At 51.6% G+C, this 22,375-nt stretch overlaps 5 protein-coding genes across 5 annotated transcripts; all 5 read left to right on the forward strand.

Moving 5' to 3' along the window:
- Nucleotides 1-2,865: 2,865 nt before the first annotated feature.
- Nucleotides 2,866-3,974, forward strand: NEUTE1DRAFT_98755 (uncharacterized protein; the record flags this gene model as incomplete). The annotated part of the gene is made up of 2 exons (XM_009850373.1): nt 2,866-3,852; nt 3,918-3,974. 2 exons carry the CDS (start codon nt 2,866-2,868, stop codon nt 3,972-3,974), a joined length of 1,044 nt encoding a protein of 347 aa, XP_009848675.1.
- A 3,502-nt stretch (nt 3,975-7,476) lies between these two features.
- NEUTE1DRAFT_77815 (uncharacterized protein) lies at nt 7,477-8,821 on the forward strand (the record flags this gene model as incomplete). The annotated part of the gene is made up of 1 exon (XM_009850374.1): nt 7,477-8,821. The coding sequence occupies one exon, from the start codon at nt 7,601-7,603 to the stop codon at nt 8,819-8,821; it is 1,221 nt and encodes a 406-aa protein (XP_009848676.1).
- Nucleotides 8,822-9,774: 953 nt separating this feature from the next.
- On the forward strand, nt 9,775-11,748 carry NEUTE1DRAFT_77816 (uncharacterized protein; the record flags this gene model as incomplete). The annotated part of the gene is made up of 3 exons (XM_009850375.1): nt 9,775-9,984; nt 10,084-10,380; nt 10,450-11,748. The coding sequence occupies 3 exons, from the start codon at nt 9,775-9,777 to the stop codon at nt 11,746-11,748; spliced, it is 1,806 nt and encodes a 601-aa protein (XP_009848677.1).
- Nucleotides 11,749-12,965: 1,217 nt separating this feature from the next.
- Nucleotides 12,966-15,948, forward strand: NEUTE1DRAFT_144779 (uncharacterized protein; the record flags this gene model as incomplete). Its single annotated transcript, XM_009850376.1, has 3 exons — nt 12,966-13,164; nt 13,231-13,382; nt 13,513-15,948. 3 exons carry the CDS (start codon nt 12,966-12,968, stop codon nt 15,946-15,948), a joined length of 2,787 nt encoding a protein of 928 aa, XP_009848678.1.
- Nucleotides 15,949-17,579: 1,631 nt separating this feature from the next.
- On the forward strand, nt 17,580-19,066 carry NEUTE1DRAFT_36805 (uncharacterized protein; the record flags this gene model as incomplete). Its single annotated transcript, XM_009848869.1, has 4 exons — nt 17,580-17,676; nt 17,762-17,910; nt 18,080-18,389; nt 18,465-19,066. 4 exons carry the CDS (start codon nt 17,580-17,582, stop codon nt 19,064-19,066), a joined length of 1,158 nt encoding a protein of 385 aa, XP_009847171.1.
- Between the last annotated feature and the right edge of the window lie 3,309 nt (nt 19,067-22,375).

Below are 22,375 nucleotides of genomic sequence, written 5' to 3' on the forward strand. Positions count from 1 at the left end.
AAGGCTGATATGACTTGGTCGCACGCTGTCCATGGCACCCGTGAACTGGTCATCGTCGATTCCGAGTCATCTTCAGATTGGGAAGATCCAGCATAAGAAGAATGCAGATAGCCATAGAGCTGACAAACCAGTGCGGTATTGTGCGCTTGTCCTCGGGCAGCCAGCCTTGATACCGGAAGTTGCGTCCCTCCCGTTACAACCGTTGTGTGTTACACGAAGGAAGTCGAGATGATGGTATGTAAGCCCCATGGTCTGGTGTGGTACCTTTCTCGATATGTAAAACAGGGCGGTACCATACTTATGAAGTGAACGTTCTACTACATCAGACCCGACCCGGCCCGACAATATTCGGGCGCGCTGGCAGGCGGGATGCAGTATCTATGCAAGAAAGCTCTGCTTCCTGCTCAACGGGTAGGACGCACACTACCCTTAGCAGCACTGCACATCAAGGATGCCGGTATGCAGGGAGTAAGCCTCATCTGCCTGTATCCCTACCCAAATTGCCCTTGCTGCCCTTGTTGCTTTTGTCTGGTGTCTGCGAATCGATGCATGTAAATCGATGTGATGCAGACGGGAACGACAAAGTTCGATTCCCATCTCCCGTCGTGCGAAAACCCAAAAAGAACAAGCCAGCAGGATGACGGATGATGGAACTTTCCGAAAGCTTTCCCGATTGCGCTGGCGGTGTTGCTATCGGAAGAATTGCGCTTGCTTGCATTGTTTGCGATACTTTGGCAACCGTTAACCTTCCGAGTTCGTATCATTTGTGTGAGTATGTGAGAGAATTGGGAAGGGGGAAGGGAGGGAGAGGTTCATAATGACCTGGCTTTCTTTCGAGGCTTTCAAGTTCTGTGTCCCCCTTGCGGTGTGTACTCCCCCAGTCTTCGGGAAAGTTGTACTATCTGGGTAATCCGATGTCCCCTCGTTCATATCGTTCAAGTCTCCAGAGCTGAGGCAACGTTGAAAAGCCATCATGAAGTTGATCATGGCGGGGCAAAAGGAGCTACACATGTACAAGCTAACTAGTGTAGCTGATAGCAACGCCAGGTGAGGCGCGCTAAACAAAGCTAACAAGCTTCTGTTTAGGGCGCAGATAGGGCCCTGTCTTCGATCGGAATTTCTTTCCTCTTTCGTCTTCTCGGATAGGAAATGTGTTGATGCTGTTAGTGCAGAGCGGTGCAAAGGGACCCTCTGAAAGTCGAGAAGCGAACAAATCATGCCAAACTTTAGCGCCGGAACATGTTCCGCCAGGGGTGCTTAACTGTTTACTCTGACCGCAAAGAAACCTACAACCTCACTCTATCGGACAAAATTTCCTACCTTGTCGAACCATGACTGTCAACCTCCCTTGTGATGCTAACGTTTTTTTTTCTTCTGTACATTCCGTCCGCACTCCACTTCATATTCCTACCCGATCAACGGACGAACGAAAATGGAATTGAAGTAACGAAACAAAACAGCTCTACCCAGCAAGCACCTATCCACCTTTCTTTTCTCCAATCTCACCAACCTCCCAGTGTTCCCCGTGCCTTGAATCTTGGACACACAAACACCAGGTGTAGACGCAACTCGCGCTCACGACGCTGACATATCATTACGTCCCGCCAGTCTGGTCACAGATAAGCCCCCCTTCATCAGACCGCAAGCCCATGACAGGCCCGTTGTTGGCTGGTTGTATGAGAAAGGAAATATTCGCCTGTGAGGAAAAGAACGGAGACGGTGGTGGAGAACAAAGAATAACTACAGGCTGTGTCCTCGAGAAAGAGATAAACAACAAAAGTGGATATCGGCGTACGATCTTGGTTCCAGTCGTGCCATCGAAGCTGACTTTCATTCCCAGATGGGGGGTCTTCGTTGGATCTTGATCTTCAAGGCGTTTCAACAGGTGCCCTTATCCTGTAGCTATCTACCTACCAACCGGGATATAACATATACACACCGTCTAACCTGCCTGTTCCACCTGGATCAACCCCAGACTTCTCCAAGACTTCCTTCCAAGGGTAGCCGCGCCGAACGGGTACTGGGAGCCGGGATGCTGCTGTTCCAGCCCACTTCCTTTCTCCATGTCTTGTTCCTTTTCCTCGGCCTAGGCTAATTGCTCGATCCACAAACCGGGCGGGATCCTTCCGGGAACCCCCAGTCCATCTGGCACTGGCCTGGCGGCTCCGCCCAACAGCTATACACTAGGCTACTGACATCCAACCATCCCGATCCGGCCAGAGATAGGAGCCCGAACTGGTATCGGCGATGCGGTGGGATGTGGGTAGGATGGGATCAAACCGATTATCGTTCGTGCCTAGTTGGGTTGCGTTGACAGTGGAACATCCCATCCTCCATGTCAGACAGTCTGGCTCGACTCCATCCGTCGAGATCGGAATAGGAAAGAGTGCGCGGTAGGTAGGTAGTAGTGGTATTGGATGGAGTGAAAAGTCTGTTGACTAACTGTACACGTAAAGAGAGGCAAACTTACGACTAGTGGTCACTTGAGAGATATAAAGAAGGCATGTGTTCTCCCCCTTCGAAGTGATTTTCGCTTTTCGGATAATAAGAAACTCATCATCAGCACACGACCGACCGGCAGTTACTCAACCTTTGACCTTGAGAACCTTGATAGGTAAGTGTGCACGAAGATGGTACTTTACGCCGAACACATGGTCTTTGTATACTGACCTCGTCATACAGATTCAAAAAGCATAAGAACGGCCTACTTCCCCTCTTGAGATATCTACCTTACCTGCTCTCTTGCATCACCAAGAAGATCGACTGGACATATTCTGTCACGAACATCTCTATCCTGCCTTCTTCTTGAACGTCACCTCTCAACATCCACCAAGTCCAACACCACCCCCTTCAGTCCCCGTCAAGATGGCCCCCTCAGCCACCTACCCCATCATCAGCACCACGCACTCAGGCGCCGACCTCGAAGCCATCTCCGACGCCGTCGACGAGATAAACGTCCTCAAATTCAAAGCCGCCCAACAAGTCACCGAGATTCTCAACGACAACAACAACTCCTCTGTCCCATCTTCTCCCACCTCCGAATCCTCCTCCACCACCCATGAAGAAGAAGAAGAAGACCTCGGCGACTTCGACACCCCCTCCCACTTCGACTCTTCAAAGGACCACTCCCGCTTCCGCCAATACACCACCGCCGAATCTCGCGTTCTCAACTTCTACACCGAACAACACACCAAGCAAACCGTCTCGCACAACCTCGCTGCTCGCGCCCACTTCAATTCGCCCGACCGTAAGCGCCCCGAGATGACCATCTGGCAAGCCATCGAGTGCTTAAACTCTTTGATCGACGAGTCCGATCCCGACACGGAACTCAGCCAGATCCAGCACCTGCTGCAGTCAGCCGAAGCAATCAGACGAGACGGCAAGCCGCGGTGGATGCAGCTTGTAGGACTGATTCACGACTTGGGCAAATTGATGCTTTTCTTTCAGTTGGCTTCAGGGCAGTGGGACGTAGTCGGCGACTCGTTCCCTGTCGGGTGCAAGTTCAGCGAAAAGTGTATTTTGCATGAGAGCTTTAGTGCGAATCCGGATTCGGGACACGCGGTGTATAGTACCGAGCAGGGGATTTATGCTCCCGGGTGCGGGATTGAGAATCTGATGATGAGTTGGGGCCATGATGAGTATTTGTATCAGGTGGTGAAGGATCAGAGTACGATCCCGAGGGAGGGGCTGGCGATGATTAGGTTCCATAGTTTTTATCCGTGGCATCGTGAGGAGGCGTACGGGTGGGCGATGAAGGAGGGGGATGAGGAGTTGAGGAGGGCGGTGAGGGCTTTTAATCCATATGATCTCTATTCGAAGAGTGATGAGCCGGTGGATGTGGAGGCTGTCAAGGTGAGTCTTTTTTTTCCTACTTGGGATAACAGAGAGAGAAAAGATGCTAACGACGAGATGGGCAGCCCTACTACATGGAGTTGATCGATGAGTTCTTCCCGAACAAGGTCATCAAGTGGTAGACGACCAAGACCAACACCACGACTACAGAACCATCGTCACTTTTGACGATGTTTGAGAAGCGGCACTTTGGCCCAAAGGCTGGCCTCTCTGGGCGTTGGAACAACGGCACGAGTTAACGGCTTCCGCTCATACATGCATCTTTCTTTGCCTGTTATTGTCTTTTGTGTTTAGGTCACGGCGTCATGGCGTCACGGTGTTGTTAGACACGCACCTGCGTTGCGTTTCATTCCCTTTCTCTCACTTAGAGGTAGAGTTTGGTTCTTGCCGTCGGATTTGTGTATCATCGCATCCGTCAGGCACAGCGATGTTATCCTTTTTCAGTTCAGTACCTGCCCGTACTTGACTGATCCGTCCCAGTCGGATGTTTGTCGCGCCATAGGAAGCGACTGATGAATAGAAGCAAGCGTTGATTTTTCAAGTATGCTTTTCGTGCTGGACACTCGTCGCTTGTTATGGACTATGCCAGTGGCGATTGTTGTGCTCGCCATTACCCTATAATCGCCTGCTTGGTGCTCCGTGAGTCTGGCGAACATGCTTACCCAGCAAAGAGCGCAGATCAATCAAATGGATCAAGCCCTCTAGGTCCTTCCATGACGCTCTTGACGTTGTGGCCTCCAGAGTCCAGACCATCGCTCCATGTCATGCCTAAGACACGCTCAAGAGGTGACTTCCTTCCCCGTATCGGATGTTCAACTGCCTGCCATTGTTTTGCCAAGTGAAGCAGCACGACCACTTGGTCCACGTCCCTGCTCAGCCGAGCCAACCCATTTTCACAAAGCTTAGTCATGATCATTCCTCGATCCATTTGTTCTCAGCTAAACAGCTCCACCTCCCCTATCACAAACATAAAGCCCGGCATCGGACAACTCATCCTCTTATCTCAACGGGATCAACGGCCCTGTTTAGGACCGAATGTCTGGTTTCTGTTTCGCTGTACATGCCCGGGCAACTTTCCCACCAAAGTAGGTAAGTAACACCAAATGTCTCGGAGACGGCAAGCCAGTGCCACATTGCACCCTATACTCGTGCCACGCCGTCGGCTTGAGTCGGAACTCGACGTTCCTTTCCGGACCAACCGTATATGGACAACGAGCCTGGTCCTCCTTCTAGTGCCGAGGTCGGCGTTAAGCACAGAGAGGGGCTAATGCAGGAACAATGCCCGAGGAGACACAGGTGTAGGATTGGAGGGGCGGAGGGGGAGATGACCACTTGGTACCTATTTGCACATTGATGATTACCTACATGTACCTCTACCTCCTCGTAGTGATGCTTTTAGGGACCACAATTCCCGATAGTGTACCTACCTCTACGCTGGCTGCCGCCGTCCTCGTTGACGGTGCTTCTGACTCCGGTTTCGTCGGTCGGTCAACTTGGAGCCAGCAAGATGGAGATGTCCATAGTCACGTCTAATGTTTGTACAAACCGCTGAGTGGGACGGTAAACGTGCGAACAAGTACCGTTTTCTCTTGCCACTCCCGCTCCTTCTGGTTGTTCGTGTCCGGCGTCGCACCAAGAGTTGCAAATGGGGACCCAGCCCGTTTTCTTCCCGCTTTCGAGATTCTTGTTATCACGGCGGGGGCGGCCGTTACCCATTCTTTGCTTTCTTGAGGGAGGTTTCGCCGGTGGTCTAACATTCCACAATGTGCGTGGTCCTATTATTCGTTTTCGAGTGACCGGCACATATCCCGTCGTCGCCAGAAAAGGCGATGGGGATAGGAGGAAATGCTAGGACCGACAAACCGGGAAATTCGCTACTGGATTCGGGTTGTAAGGAGCCGAGTGCCAGCGCTGTATACGAGGGCATGTCGTGCGTTTTAGTAGGTGAATGCAAGATGGGAAAGTTCGCGCGTTCGGAGACGCCAAGGGTTCGCGGAGCGGAGGACACGCCAACGCTTTTTGGGACCGGAGCTGGACTGGTGGCAATGCTCAGAGAAGGGTGCGCAGATGGTGCGGAGACAAACGCAGAAACTAGTACGGAGTCAGGGAGGGTAACCGATATCGGTCAAGAAAGTTCCTAAGGTGATTCTGGTGCGCAGCATCATAGTCAGTATTGGACAAGAACGTTCGAGTAGACGGAAAGATTTGCGCATTTACCTTTACTGAAATTTAAACTGAAAATATCGGGAGGACAAGATCAAAACGTGGTGGAGCAAAAGCAGATTTGGAAAAAAAAAAAAAAAAAAAAAAAAAAAAAAAAAAAAAAAGAAAGGGCGAAAAAGATGCCAGCTTTCTAACACGCGGTGTCGAGAGGTGACCAGCCCCTCGCACTGCGGCAGTACTAACTGAATGCAATGCCGAAGATGGTGATCTCTGGCAGGACAAGTCGGACAGGCCATATTTGGGAGCAAGTCGCTTCATCCACAACACAGAGATCTCCAAGACTCCTGCCACGACTGGATAGGAACGTGTAGTCTCCCTTTAGGGCAAGTCCTGGGTAGCCGTTTCCGGAGTCTTGGAATCCGCAATGCTATGATGGTGGTGTACTTGGGCGTCCCCTTTCCCCTCACCATGTACATGTAGACTTAGTTGCAGAAACCATATTGAGCGTGTTTTTTCCAACCAGAGCCCTGAATCGGGATCGAACTCGTGGCCGAGACGTTGGTTGACCAACCGATGGCAGCAGTTGAAAGCATTACCAACTGAGCCATGGCTCTTTGGAGCAGCGTTGGTACCAATCGTCCGGTAGAGAGGTAAGGAAAGGGTCCTTATCTAGCGCTTGCTGGACTCGGGAGACGGATGGTATGTGCGTTGCTACTTTTGCCAGTGTTGGGCGGTTGTCGGGTGGCGGATGATGCAGGTTGTGATGCAGGTTGAGCTGCAGGTCTTGGTGTTGAAGTAAATGGGACTCCGGGGGTCCGGCGTGGCCCGGGCTCAGCTCGGCCGATGGATGGATGCCGGCCGTTCACATGCCAGTGATCAGGAGTGTCCGACCCATCGGTTCCTAAGGTAAACCCATAAGTGATAACTTGTGCAAAAGGACCGAGGAAGAGCATAGAGCTTGGCGAAATGAACGAGGCAGCCATGCTACTGATGCCGTCGGAAAGCGGAGTAGCTCTGGGAGACGAGGGGGTCATTAGTAGTTTCCGTGTCAAAGATGGCAGTTGAATTTCATGAGATGACAATTGAAGGATAACCAAGAGTAGAGATGACACAAATCGACATCCTGACTTGTTGTCCTCGAAGCCGGTGATGGAGATTTCGAGGTGAACACTTCACGTGCTTGTGAATTTGCGGTTGGTTGGCGAGGTTGGGTACGTACCTGATAATGTGGCTCGTGCACACCATCAGCGTCCTCCACGTGATGACGTTCAACCCCGCAGTCCCACTTGGGAAACGACGCCAAGCGGGGCTAAAGATGCCGGCGGCATTCCACTTTCAACAACAACAACCCAACAATCATCACCAGGTCTCATGACAACATTCAGGCAGGACTACCTCATGGTTATCGTTGAACTGGCGCTCGGAATAAAATAGTTCTTGACGGTCTTTGTCTACGGACGCGTCTTATTCCGTACACAATACGATAAACAGACCATCTCTCCACCAAACACTTGTACCAACCGCCACGACAAAGTATCACCATTCAATGATACCATCATAAACGACATCAGACATCATCGCCAACATGGACCCTCCAAGCCGTCCTCTTCCGCCAATTTACCACCTCAACCTTGAGTTAATTCTCATCCCCCCCATTCTCTTGGCCATCGCGACAGCCCTCAGTCTTTTCACCCATTCCGACACGGACCTGTACATGCTCTACTCGCAATGTCATTCCCACGCCCGTATCGAATGGCTCTCTCGCGTTCCCCTGTTTGGTCCTCTCGCCTGCTTTCTCGTGTCTTTCTTCCAAGAGGCTCTCCTCTCTCCGGTCCGCTCCAAAGGCATCATGTCTGTCATCCTCAGCTATGTCGCCGGTCTGCTAACCATCACCACGGTCGAGTCCTCTCGTATCTGCAATCAATCGGCCTTCTTCCTCGCCTTCCCCACCGCCACTTGGCTCATCTTTGACCTCGTTGGCGGCGCCCTAGTCTGGGAGATCGTCATCATTCCCGCCTTCTTCCACCGCGCAAAGCTTGTCATTCTGGCCCGTCGCCAGGGCACCACCACCTCCGAGGGTGAAGAAGCCGCCGAACCCGAGCTCATCCTCGGCGCCCCGCGTCACTTGTCCACCCTTGCCGAGTCGATCTCTATCCCTGTGTCAATTGCAATCGGCTACATCCTTCCCTCGCTACTCATTCTCCTCCTTCCGTCAGACCAAACCACCGTCCCCATTCTCGTCTGGCTCTTCTTCCCTGTCTGGGTGTCCTTCCTCCACCAAGGTGTGCGCACCGCGCTCCTCCATGTGTTCAGAGACCACCCAACTTGGCCTAGACCCTTCCACCTCGAGACCTCTCTTCTCCCGCTGGTTTTGACCTACGCTGCGCCCATCTTCTTGTCGCTGGCTTCGCACATCTACCTTATCGTCACACTCTTTACCCACCCGCACGACGATCGGAAGGAAATGACGCTTGCTACGACACGGTTCATCATGGTGAACATGGTCTTTGTCGGGCTGACGGTCCTGTACTGGGCGTTCATCGAGGCTGGATGGCCGACTGCGTTGGTGATGCTGGTGGTCACGGTGTTGGCGGGCCCAGGAGCGGGAGTGTGTGTGGGATGGATATGGAGGGAAAGTGCGGTGGGGGTGGATTGGATTGGACGGAGATTTGGACCGAGAGCGGCTGTTATTGCTGTCGCGGTGGGAGGAACCGGCTCGAGGAGAGGGAGTGACGGTGAGCGAGATGGAGAAAGGGGTCAGGAGGGTGGCAATGGACCGTCTGAAGAAACGCCGCTTTTGCGATAGTGAAGAAAGGATGGGATGTGGTGTTCGTTATGCCAGAACTTGGGGGTTTGTTGCATTTTGTCGGTTTGGTGTTGCACGTTTTATTTGGAGATCAAGATGGATTGAGGTTTAGACGCCGTGCTTCGTGATTCTTTCTATCTTTTTCATGCTCTCAGCGGCGTTTTTGGCATTGATGGTTCCTCTTTTTTCGTATATCCAAGGTTCTCCGTTTCGCCAAATGTTTCATTGGCTACAAATTCAAGTTCTCTTTGTCCAAGTTCACATGTGTGCATCAAACCTCCCTCGTCTTTGCCGTTCTTGTTCGATCTCTTCGTCGTGGACATTCAGAGCTTGAGAATTCTGCAAGTTATCCATCGGTCGGTGGCTGATTTCCCTACAATGTTTATCACAGGCTCGCTCCTTAGTGTTGGGTCTTCGATATTCGGTGCGGCGAGGGAGGGTGGACTGGGCGGCCCCACATGCTCCTGCCTCGACAGACGGACCAAAGTGGAAGGAAGTTCGGGGCACAGCAACGAGAAGCGGCCCCTCGTCGAAATCTGAACGGATTCTCAACACCAACATCACCTCGCTCTCACCTTACACAGTCACAATAATTGCTTCAATGCGCACAATTCTTGAAATTCGCTGTGGGGCCAACCTCCCACCATAAATTCCCTCCCACCTTTCACCCTCTTCCTTCTCGTCTCGTTGCGAATTTCGGGACCGGACAACCTTCGCACGACGACTTGACTCAATTCGTTGTTTGCTCCATTCAGCGCATCGTCATTTGCTTCAATCCAATCCACTTATTGTGTCTGTTCAATTGCACCGATCGTCCGACTTCGAGCAAACACAACAGAGAGATGCCGTCGCCGCGGAGGAATGAGATGGAGTATGACCGCATCCGAGGCGGTGATGGTCGCAGATATTCTCTCTATAAAGGTACTCGTTGCCCATTCTCTTTATCAGCCTGAATGCAGCGTCAAGTTTTGGGCCATACTAACACCAATCTCGTCGGCTATCTAGCCAGTGGTCCGAACAAGCACGCCCACTATGGCCATGGCGCGTTGTTCCCAGAAAACTATGCTCCTCGGCCAGGACGCCCAAATGCGAAATGGCATTGCCCCATCATTGGATGCAATCGAGCCTTCAGGCTCCTCAGAGATTTGGGCGAGCATTTCAATGTGAGTGTCTCCCGTCTTTCCTTCCGTCCTCGGACATATCTCTCAGCCAACCCTCGCCTTTGGTTCTCTTTCTCGTCGCTAACCTCCCCTTACACCCAGACCGATCACAAAGGCGACATTCTTCACGACTTGCGAGATGGCAACTTTCGCAAGATTGGCAATGCCGGAAACCGCCCGCCCTACGTCGGCTACCGAAGTGACAATCCGCCGTCGCCCATTCCCCTCCCCCCTCCATCGCCGCCTAAGCGTCCGGCCGCTGACAATTCCTCCGCCGGCGCCGGCGCCGTCCGTACAGCTACTCCTGGATTGTTCTTCAAGCAGGAGTATTCTGACGACGACGACGCCCGCCCAAAGGAGACATCGTACATTATTCTCGACCATGAGAGCGATGAGTGGGTTTCTACAAGTCCTCTCTGCCGGTTATAACAAGATTAGCTAACCCACAAATCCAGCCATAGGTCACAGCAAGAAAGCAACTCGGATAACGACGACCCGGACAGCGCCGATGGCAAAGAGGACACCGATAGCGACTCTGACGAAAGCGAGCACACCGAGAACGAAAACATTGTTCAGCAAAGAGAGCAACAACAATTCTCTGACAGCCATATCGACAACGACGACTACAGCGTCCATGATCATGGCTCCGACATCTGGGCTTACCTCAACAGTTTGACGCCGGAACCTATCGCCATCCCCGACGACGCATGTATCAAGGAGCTGATGAAGCTGCCTGTCCTTCGTGAGCTCCCCTTCTCTTGGAAAGCGCGTCTTTCCAAAAAGAGCTGGGTGAAAAAATACTGCAGCCTCAAGACTATCACAGCAATCATGCACTTCCTCGTCGGCGAAGACCGGGACCGCAAGGTCTGCAACGGCCTAGGTTGCGACACTCTAGGGAACGACGGTCTTATATCCGCGCTATCTGATTTTGCCATAGGCAGCGACGGATTCCATGGAGAGTACGCCTTTCCTCGCTGCATCATGCTCCCAGACAACACCATGATGTCGGAGGCCGTCATGGAGCGGATTGGCATTAACCAATGCGTCAACGCATACTACAGACGCGGCAAAAAGGTTCCATTTCCGGGTCGAATCTTCCCCCGTCGCCTGGAGGTGCCTCAGACACCCAAAGGCCGTGGCAACAACCGCCCCTACAGCGAATCTTCCGTCCTCCGTCGCCAGGCCCGACTCCCGTCGCTTTCTGTCACGCCATCCAGATCTCCCAAGCGCAAGGCATCCTCCCCCGAGTACGAGGACGAACTCCCCTCATACCGCCTCGCCAACCCTTCCTCTCCTAACAAACCCGCTCCTTGGGAGCAGTTCACCGGCTTTCTGCCACTTCGCTCTTCGCCGCCCCGCGGCCATCGCTCCTCCCAAGCCGCTTCTGATGTCATGGTTGCTCACTCGAGCATGTACCTCGCATCTCAACCGCAGAAGCGTATCAAGCTCGTTGACCATTCTGGTCTCGGCCGCGGCGACTTCGCTGTCCTAACACTGGCTGGCAATGATGATGGCCATGTCTTGAGAGTTGACCAGGGAAGTGGAAGGATGCTTAATTGTTCCGTGGCCAAGGGCAGGGTAGATGTCTTCTTGGTTGTCAGGGGTAGAGGCCAGGCGCAGGAGGAAATGACGTTTACTGCTGGCGAAGACACGCAGTGGGTGGTCAAGGAGGGATGGGCATGTGAAGTGACGAAGTTTCAAGGAGAGGCGGACGAGGCGAAGGTCCATGTCACTGGCTTGGGTGTGGATGAGCAGTCGCAGGAGTGAGGGAGCCAAAGGAGATCGGATGTGAAGGATGTTGAGAATGTTGAAGATGTGCAGAAGTGTCTGCGGTCCTCGATAGAAGAAGGGCACCGAGGCTGATGCCGCGTTCTATGTGTTGGAGTTTCTCAAGAGGTGGATCATTGTACGGAGGTGGGCGTGTTTGCAAGAGGGCATGGCGAGTTACCAGCCAAGAGAAGGATCATTTGATGTTCGGTGCTCGATTTACCGGATGTTGAACATAAGTTTGCACAGCCAGTGGCTGGTATCCAGGTGGAAGCTTACCTGTTTACAGCTCATGGCTTGTCTCGTGGTTCCAGATACACGAACAAGCGGCCAGCATTTTCCTTCTGTCCATTACACTATGCTGAGCTAGCATAGACGATGCTTAAAATCGTTTGTTATTGAACATTACCTTTCTGTCCCTGTTTTCCTCATACTTCTCCAGTGTTTGATGTTTTGTTTTCTTCTTTCTTTCCCCCTTGTTTGTGTCTTGCGACATCCACTCGGTGTACCCAATCCAGGCTCCAAGAAGCCGAGGATCGAGATGGATGTCGATGGCGAAAACATCGTGTTGCGCATTTGGTGAGAGTTCCGTACAGTATGGGGACAGCGTTGCTTTCTCTTGGATATTCTGGACCTTTGACGCTTGGAGCAGTTTTTTACCCATGGTCACTTGCGTATACCCACGGTTCTTCCATGGACGAATAAACATTTGGTGTTTGTTTTGTTTTTGTGCATTTCCATGCGTGAAAATTATGGCGAGTGTTCGTAAGAACAAAACGAACACATCAGGGTCCAGCTCGTCATACCTTCGGAACAGTCTTGCGACCGCTCGCATGGCCACTTCCACACCAGACGTTACCAAGTCTTCGTTCCTCCCTTCACTCGTCCTCGGCTTGTGTCATCCCGCCATTGAGCTGTGACCCACACGTTTTAAACTTACCAGTCCGTGCCGGCCGTCAGGGCAAGCTTCTCCCTCCTCGGCCACGAAAATTTCAGACATCGAATCTCCTTTTTGCGGAAGTCGTGACCTTCAATTTTCCTTCCCGGTCTCGGCACAGGTGCAGATCCCACTACTCACCTTTTCCTACGACATCAAGCGAGACCTGGCATTCATCATTGCTTCCTTCGTTCGCTAATCCCTAGCTATTGCTGCTGCCATACTATCTCTTCTTATCCTCGCTCACTTCATCTCTCCTGGCGTTCGGTAAATCGCGAGAATGCCTCTTGCAGGTGCCGATATGAACAGAAAGCGGCCAATTGAGGGAGGAGCAGACAATACCCGACTCCGAAAGAGAAGATCGCAAGGATTCACTGCTCCGTCCTCGAACTCCGCCTCTACCGGAGAGTTCGAACTTCCGGCGCTGATCAGTCTCGCTGATGCATCGAGAAGGTACGACGAGTGGAAGGGTGACATTGGTAAGTGGCTGTTCTCCTTCCTGGGTCGAGATTTCTTCCAAGCGGTTGCTTACAACAAGAACACAGGAGATGGTGTCTGTAGGACCTTAACAGGAGGCGGCGCCTATTTTCCGACAAATTACAAGCTTTTTCTTAAGCACCCCGCTCCGTGGCTATGTCCTCTTGTCAACTGTAGAAAGTCTTTCGCCCAATGTAGTAGTCTGGGACATCACTTCTCGGTCAGTACCTCACTTTCTCTCCCGAAGCTGACGCTATGCGTTGACTGCCTCGCATATATCGCCATCGTCATTGTCTTACCTTGTCTCAATGCTATCACGATCATCTTCCGCTGACCAGTCTCCCTTACAGAAAGCTCATCGCGGATTGAAACTCTACGATGAGGCAGAGAGGGGCCTCTTTCACCCCCAAGGCATGAGAATCAAGCCAGACAAGGACGGAAAACTTCGACCAATTGTTGTCGCGAGAGGATTTGGCGCTCCAGATGATGATCAACAGGCCCCGGCCGCGCTTGCAGCCAACCGTCCCGCCACTGCCAATTCCGCGCCGGTCCGACCTCTCTCTACCCAGGTTGCTTCAGCAGCCGCTCCCACTCCCACTACTGCTCGCGCCGTCAATAATTCTGCCTCGACGCCCACCACATCCGCACAAGCCACCAATTCATTGACTCACGATATCATCGACATCGTTAGCGATGACGAGGACGTGCAGCTGGTCCTTAACCAAACCCTTTTCAGAAAACCCACTACTCAAGGCTCGACTCAGCGGAAACAGCCAAGAGCAGGGGACAACAATGGCGGCGCTGGTAGGAGCTCGTTAGACGACCTCGTCCACGATCTTATTCCTGACCTCGAAACTGACTTTTTCGAGACATTCGACAACTTCGAATTCGAGGTTGATGATTCCCAGCCGGCCGGGGGCGCACAGCAAACGAAGAATATCCTTGCAAGTTCGAAGCGTGAGAGGGGAATCCAGAGTTCCAAGAAAGCCTCTCTCGAGATAAACAAGGAAGCCAATGTGCAGTTGCCAAAGCTAGTCTCCTTTGGACTGGATTGCAACGTTGACAGGCCGTGCCCCAAAAGCACCTCTTCCAAACCACACCAGGACGGCAATTCACAACGCCCGAAGAATGTCTTATCCAAGCCGAACCAGGAATCAATTACACAGCGACCAAAGGACATCTCTTCCAAGCCCTCCACGGGGTCAGGTGCTTCGGGACCGAATGATGCCAACATCTGGGAGTACCTAAGGAAGTTTTTGAAGCCCGGCACGCAGAAGCGTATGCCTGAAGATGCAGCCATCCAAAAGCTTTTAGCTCTTCCCCGGCGTCGCGAACTTCCGACCGGCTGGCAATTTCGACTTCGTACGTACGAAGGTGTTCATCTGACAACGCTGATTGCCATAGTTATGTACCTCGGCGGCGACGAATCTCCCAGCAGCCCTTGTAGCGTTATGGGATGCAGGGAGAAAACAGAAGGTCTTAATCTCAACAATAAAGACTTTAGGACTGGGCGAAGCCGCGACGCTAGGTTTGCTTTTCCTGTATGCGTCATGCTCCCCCAGTGCCTCTCAAACTCCGATACGATCCACCATCGGCTTAACAACAAGATATGCTGCAATGCATACTTCAGGTGGTGCAAAGTGGAAGAGCCTGACAGTGCCCTCGATAAGATCTGGACAGCGGAGAAGGAGATGGGGGCGGCATCTGCTTGCTCGGAAACAGCGAAGGTCGAGAATGATAAAGTGCCCAATGCCACGGTAAAGTGCAGCCGAGGGAACGACACCAAGATAAACCGTACCATGTCGAAAGCAAGACCATATGACACCAAGTCGGATCATGTCACACCGACCATCCAACCGAGTCATCATTCGGTGCCGCTCTCTGGCTCACGACTGTCTCTACCTAATGGGACTTCTATAGCATCGGCAAAGCACGAGGAGCGGAACAGCATGATTTCCAGGCGTTCCAACGAACATATTCAACCATCCAATGCACGCACGACAGCCATATCGACCTTCTCCCAACTTGCAGTCGCGATGCAACAAACAGTCAGTCCTCGGCGACCGGCACAAGAAGATTCTTCGCAACCGGCAACAGTTACGAACGCCAGAAATGAGTTCGAGTCGCAAAGCTCCTCAGCGGATTCTGACTCAGATGAAAGTGAAGGGGGTGATTCGGAATATCACTCTCCCAACAAAAGGGAAGCTGCGCAGTCCAAGTGGAAGGGTTCGAAGGAGTGGATAGAGTGGAAAAGAAAAATGAAGAAGAGGAAGCTGAGAAGGGCCAAGGACAAGAAGTTGAAGAAGAATCGACAAGCCAGGCGAGACAACGAGAAGGAAGAAAATGACAGACAGGTGTCGCTGGCTAGCCAGACGAACCACACCCCCGTTTCCGCGGCGGCAGCTTCTTTTTCTAATCTTACGGTACAGGATACATCCACGACGCCTTCCAGAGCGCAGCAGCAAGGCGGCCCAGAAGAGTCGCAGAAAACGACCGTTTTCAACATTGCCAATGGTTCCACACAGCCCATTGGCTTCAAGGGTGGGCAGTCCCAGCTCATTCAGGCATCGAAAAGACAAACTCTGGAGTGCACGGTTTGGGCAGGTAGTGTAAGGATGAAGATGATTGGAGATGATGGCATGTCTATTACGCGGAGGGTGGACGCGGAAGGGACTTGGACAGTCGGCCCGGACAGTCACTGTTTGGTCAGCAACTTCTTTCCAGCAGCCAAAGAGACTGCTGTGGTCAATGTTAAGTCTAAGTCTGTGTCGACAAGCATCGGATGACCAACTGAGGGTAAGAAAGCAAGATGGATAGGTCGAAATAGATATATGTTTGTCCCCAATTTCATTCCTTATGGCTATTGAAAGATTCGCCCTTGGCATGTGTCCCTTGACCGTTGTCAATTACAATCATCTTGATTGAGCTTGCGCGCCTGGCATAAGAGGCGCAGGACCAAACGCGGAAGGCAGCTTCATGGGCCTGGCAACTATGACCCCCCTTTTCACCTTTGACCAGACCCACTCTTCATCTCTAAACGCATCCAAAATTTCCATTCACGCTCCTAGGACACTCGCAAATAATCTTTCACGAACAACTCCTATATCCGTCAAATTGAACTATTATTGCGGTGCTACTCTGAATTTCCATATCCACAACCTTTTCGTTCCTTAATGACCTGTCTTGTCCCTCTCGTCGGTCATTCAAATTATCGAGTTCCGTTTGTGCAACGTGCTCCTTTGGAGGTAGGGCGGCGCATTTTACCGGTCGCATGCTGGCACTAAATACCGGAGGATCCGCTCTCGTAACATACGAAGGGGAGAAAGGCTCGCAAAGCTGAAATGGCTGACGAGCAGACACTAACGGTCGTGATGGCGGTGATGGCATTTTGAAAACATGAGGTTGAATGGAGGGCAATGGTTTGGACGCTTCCACAGCTGCCAGGCATGCACCATCGATAGCTTCATTGTTGACTGCATATGGGAAAAAGATGGATGTGCCTACCTTTGGCGGTTCTCTGGTAGAAATTTTGCCTGATCTCTACATGAAAGTAGATTTACGATGAACACACATCTCACTCTCAGCACCGTTGTTGACCCTATCTTCCTTTACAACATCAGTGTGATACTTTTTGGTCAGATGATCTTCTCCTCTCCGAGGTCCTTTCATTACCTCAGGCAAAACAATACAGGTCGAGGTTTTCTTGCAAGAAGCGTACCTCTAGAGGCACATAGAGGTATATACAGCTTCACACTCGAACCATACAACATCGTGAGGCAGGAGCCATACCAAGGACCGGAATATTTGTTTGCGAGCACATTCAGGAGTTATCATTGTCCAACTTTTTCGATCCAAAACGGGTTGTCTGCATAGGGGCATTCTACAATACATCAAATAGGAATCCCGTTTCCCAGTCTCTTCAACTGATTACCAGACAAAATACCTCTACAGCCCGGCGCGTGACAATACGAGTACCTGCCATTTATCTTTCCAATTCTGCTCCCCTTTCAGAATCAGAAATCCAGAGGTTCGAATGAGGAATGACGCCGTCCTCCTGAGCAGTTCAGACAGGACCTCAGATTACCTGGTTACCTGGCAGGCAACTGGTCTCAAATTCGAGAGTGTTTACCCACAATAATTTTGCGCTGTTATTTCCCTCCCCCGCACTTCTATCGTCTCCTTCGAGTCTGACCTCGTCCTCGTCACGCTTTGCAAGATTTTAACCTTGCAAGATCTTCGTCTGCGAAATTTCTCTATCAAAGAAGACGCGTCGTCCTTCTTGAAGCTTACAACTTTCACCGAGATTCTTCAAGATTACAAAAAACTTTTGTTACAACTCGTCGTTGTCGGCAGACCTCACGCATACCTCTACCTCTATCTCACTCTTCCATACACGGTTACCCCCTTGACTATCACCATGGAGCCCTGGCTGCAAGAGCAAGCGAACGCCGCGGGCGGTAGGCCCACTCCTCTTGATGGCCGCGCTTCCTACCATCACTGGACAGGAATCTTCAGTACGTTTACGATATCTCAAACGATATTTTACTACGTTCTCACATTAGACTTGCTTGCTAACACCTCACCTTTTGATAATAATAGACGGGCAGCTGTTTACGTACCATCACCTGGCCGCTCTGTTTCCCGAGCGTTACGCTCCTCACTCGGGAGAGAGATTCCCGTGGCACTGTCCCGTCGTCGGCTGCCACGCAGTTCATCAGTTTGCTGTGCAACTGGCTGGTCATTTTACTGTGAGTACAGTACCTACCTATTTTCTACGAGACCAATATCCAGACTTTCCAGATACACCAAGTTCAGTATCATGAGACAGATCTGAGAGTCCCGCCCTCAATCAGACTGAAAGATGCCTCTACCTATATTCCAAAACCATATACTGATAACCTGTTTGTTCTTCTTCAGGTTGTTCATCTGAGTGCCCGTTTCCTCGATAACCGCGATGGTACCTTTTCGAACCTGGGCCCGCAAGATGATCCCCGCGGGTTTGCCTTCGTTGCTGCCCAAAGGCAGACACCACTTGGTTGGGCGGCACCATTCCAGTTCGACCCGCCTTCGGAGACGAGCAGCGGCGCCGCCACGCCGGTACCCGAAAACGCCGACGACAACCCGGGTAACGGCGTGGCGGAGCCCGACGACGGCAGCGACGACGACGACGACTTTCCTGCGCAGACGATACAAATCCCCATTGTCCATCCCGTCGCCCAAGCCCACGGTGGCGATGGACCTTCTGCTGCGGACGGAGACCCCATGGACGTCGACTCCAACGTTCAAGCCCCCGCCGCCCAAGCCGTCCCCTTCCCCAGCCTGCTTGTGCTCCGCACCATCCACGACCACCATCCCCGCGAGGAGCTGCCCGACCCCACCCCTCTCGAACTGGAGATCTGGCCCTACATCACGCGCTGGACTCTCTACCCTCTTCCCCTCCCCTCCCCTTCTACCCCCGCCCATCGCACCCTCCTTGCTCTCCTCTCCTTTCCCCGCATCCATACCTTGCCGGTCTCCTGGCAAGAGCGCCTGCGAGCCCGTACCCCCTCCCTCGGCACCCTCACAACAATCGCCCTCTACCTTGGCGGCAGAGCCGAGTTCGGCTCGCCCTGCCAGTCACACTGCGGGCAGCATGGCGCCCTGGTGGAGAGGCTGTTTGCTGTCCAGAGGGAGGAAGCCTGGGAGAATGGGCTGGGGCACTGGAAGTTCGAGAAGAAGTTTGCGTTTCCGAGGTGTGTGAAGGTGCCGGAGGCGTTGGAGGGGGATCGGGAGGTGGAGGAGGTGTTGAGAGGAAGGCCGTGTTGTAACCATTTCTTCAGGGAGTTGAGGGGTGCGTGGGAGACGAGCGAGCCATTTCCACCGAGACCGCCGGGTGGTCTTGTTTGGAATGGGCCGATGTGGTAGATGTATAGCGTGGGAGAAACTGTTGGTGGGCGGGTTGTAAGAAGGAGAAAGGATTTTCTTGGTTGGGTGCACATGCTTGTCTGGGCTTATTTGCTGAGGAGGAAAGAGCCGGTTTCCTGGCTGGTTTGGGTCGCAGGGCAGGAAAAAGCGTGAAATTCGGGTGGCGCTTACCTGGGTCGTCTTGCGGATAATGGAAGTGGAAGTAATGAGTGCTGGCACGTTTTATTGCCAAAGCATGAAATAAGAAAAGTTTGAACACATCATCTTTTGTGTTTGTCTTGTACAATAGAGAGCTTATCTGAACCTCTCTCTTTGCTCTCACACTCAGCACCCCTTTTTGTTGTTGCCATGTGATGTTCTTTGCCAGTGTGTGTGTGGTGATGAAGCCTAACATACCTTCCTAGGTACAGATCGTCAACAAAAACAGGAATAATTGGTTGTTAAAAAGAAATGATTCATCGCAGCATGGCTGAGGGGAAAGGAATAGAGTATCAGCCCAGGTCTAAGAGATGGGAATACTCGCTGCGAAGCTGGAAGATCGACGCACCCGGAACAGGATGCACCTTCCACGTACCTCAGTCAGAACACGCCCGGCTATGGCAGCATGCATATCACAAAGCAGATACGATGCATGCGTATGGCTGCACTCCTCCTACCCGCCTATTCTACCATTCCATTCATCATGTTGGCGGGGTCGACTCTTGGGATTTGAGTCTCGTTCCTTGATTTACGGTTGAAGCCCAAGGCTACCTACTCTTCCCGGGATGCTGCGGCGATTGCGCCCATGTTTGGTCTATATTTGGAATTGTCAGAGCTTTCGAGAGCCTGCTTGTAGAGAGTATTGTACGGGGGGACCTCATTGCTAGGCCAGTCGTTCTTCTTCTTGTTGTATTTTCAAAAATTTAAGAAGTGGGAGGACATTAGGGCGATGAGAGCAGACCGGACGGCAAGGGCTGAAGAGAGGGTCATGAAGGTGGAGAAAGAGCTTGAGAAGCTGAAATAGGTAGTTGAGGAAATGGGAAAGAAGCTTGAAGATATGGGGAGAGAGAAGGAGAGTTCGAGGTGGTGATTACGAAGATACTCGGCTGGGTCTGGTAAGTTTCGCATGCACAGCTGGACAACGCGTGTAGGCAAATTGGTGGGAGATTTGCCAAAGGACCAAACCGGCAATCAGCCACTAGAATTGGGCTGGTCATCCAGGGCCTTCCCATTTCACTCACAAACGGTGCCAGCCAAGAAGGTCAGAACGCTCTTTGGCTCCCAGCCTTCTCTTCTCTCATCTCACTCTTTGGTCTTTCTTTTTGGGAACTGATCGTCCTCCTTGGTCGTCTCCTCTCAAGTCCAACCCACCATTCTGGCCGCAGCCATCCTACTCTTTGTGCAGTTTGACCCAAACAGCCAATAACAAAGCTGAAGAGAAGACAGCAAGAAGTCGTCAATAAGATCAGACCTCGAGAGCGGGGTGGAGTGTTTACGTGTTGGTACTAGAGAAATCAGGCTCCAGACCAGCTTGTATCTACGTAGGATCTAATTGAAACGGTGTCACAGGAATATGAGGCCGTCTTAGTCAACATCGAGCAGTCATTGCTGGCGCCTCCAAACAAGCTTTAACCTTAGCACATCCACTGGGCAACTAGCATGACTCCCAACTTCATTACAACAAACCGCTACTCCAGCCACTGCACGCATAAGAAGGATCACAGTGTAAGCCTTATATTGATCCAGAACTATTTTTCAACTCATCCCGGACCTGTCACTAACTGATTTCGTTTAGCCTTCTTACTCGCAGTTGAAGAGAGCTTTTGTTAAAGCGAAATTTAACAAGACTCTCAGCAACGAGATGAAGGCGTGGATGTGTGATGGCTGCACGCGTGTAGGTGCCGAGATGAGTAGTATATCCAGACTAATTGGTTGTCGAGTTGATACCAGGACAAGTTGAAACAGAAGAAAGATTCTGTGGGGAAAGAACTGATAACCTAGAGGTAGGTTAGAAGAAAAGCTCTTTTTCATAATTATTCAGCTAGTAAACAAGGTAGGTACCTAGTTTGAAGGGTCATGCTGTTAGAAGATAAAATAAGAGGTGAATATTGAAGACATCTTGTACACGCCTGAATCACTCGAAAATATCAAGGGAAAAATTTCAGATAAATGCAAAAGTTGAACAGAGACAGTACACGTCGTTGATCTTGCCTCTCCAACGCGACGGCAGGACTAGGCACCTACCTAATAAATTGGAAGTAACCTAAAGTCCCTTCCCAATTTTTGCTTGGTTTGGGTCCCTTCCTTCACGGTTGCTGCTGCAGTGACGGAAATCATTAGCCCCTCCCGCAAAAATGCCAACCATCACCCTCCTCGGCGCCTGCGATATATGGAGGTGTGGACAGACGCTGATCCCTGTAGGTATTTTGTACCCCATGCTTCGTATCCTTCCTCCGCTGATACCTCCAACGAATGGATGGCTGCCTTCGAAATGGTGGTTGTGTCTGTCAGGGTCGGTCGCAGTTGTTTCATGCATGACCAAAGTTAACACCTCCAGAAACGCCGCATGGGTGCAAAGCCCGTCAAAAGTCAGGGCTTCGTATTGCCACGGGCAAAGTTTGGGCAATCCCAACTGGTCTGGAGACTTGGTCGAGTGATATGCCCAAAGGGCCGGTGTTGCCATCGTCTCGATGGGTTTGTGTGGCAAATAAAAGTGATAAGGGACAAGCTGTTTGACCGGCGCCTGTTTCGTGTGGCAGTTAGCGATAGAGATTCAAAGGATTCTCTTCTCTCTGCCGTGGAAGGCAGTCTTCACCAAGTTGAATGCGAGATTGCAATTGGTCTGAACTAGAGGTATGTACCGCATGGAATTCGTAATCCAACTTGCATTCCATCCACGTCCAGTCATCTGTTCATTCACCATTGTTGCTTCAACATCATGCTGAATCTTTTCAATCAGACCGTCGTTCAGGGCTTGCGCCACGTGCCTGATGTTACCTAGTAGGTAGGCATTCACACAAATCCTACCACGCGGCGACATCAGCGTCAGAAAATGACAAACGCCAGTTTGACAGCCTCCTTCTTGCCCTAGTGTGACTGAACTTTAGTCACAATCCTGTCGGGCATATATACCTGTAGGTAGGTATTTACGGAGGACACAATCACAGGATGCAGTCAGCTTTGTCTTCACAGAAGAAAACTAGGGTATAAAGGCCTTGACTCTGCCCGCCTCTGAAAAGGAGAGGAGGGATCGAAAAACGTTACAACTCACCAGCATGTCACTTATATTGAAGGTAGAGAGCCAAGATTTGAACGAAGAGCTGATTATAT

This window comes from Neurospora tetrasperma, assembly GCF_000213175.1.
Source record: "Neurospora tetrasperma FGSC 2508 unplaced genomic scaffold NEUTE1scaffold_1, whole genome shotgun sequence".
In the NCBI taxonomy this organism is placed as follows: domain Eukaryota; kingdom Fungi; phylum Ascomycota; class Sordariomycetes; order Sordariales; family Sordariaceae; genus Neurospora; species Neurospora tetrasperma.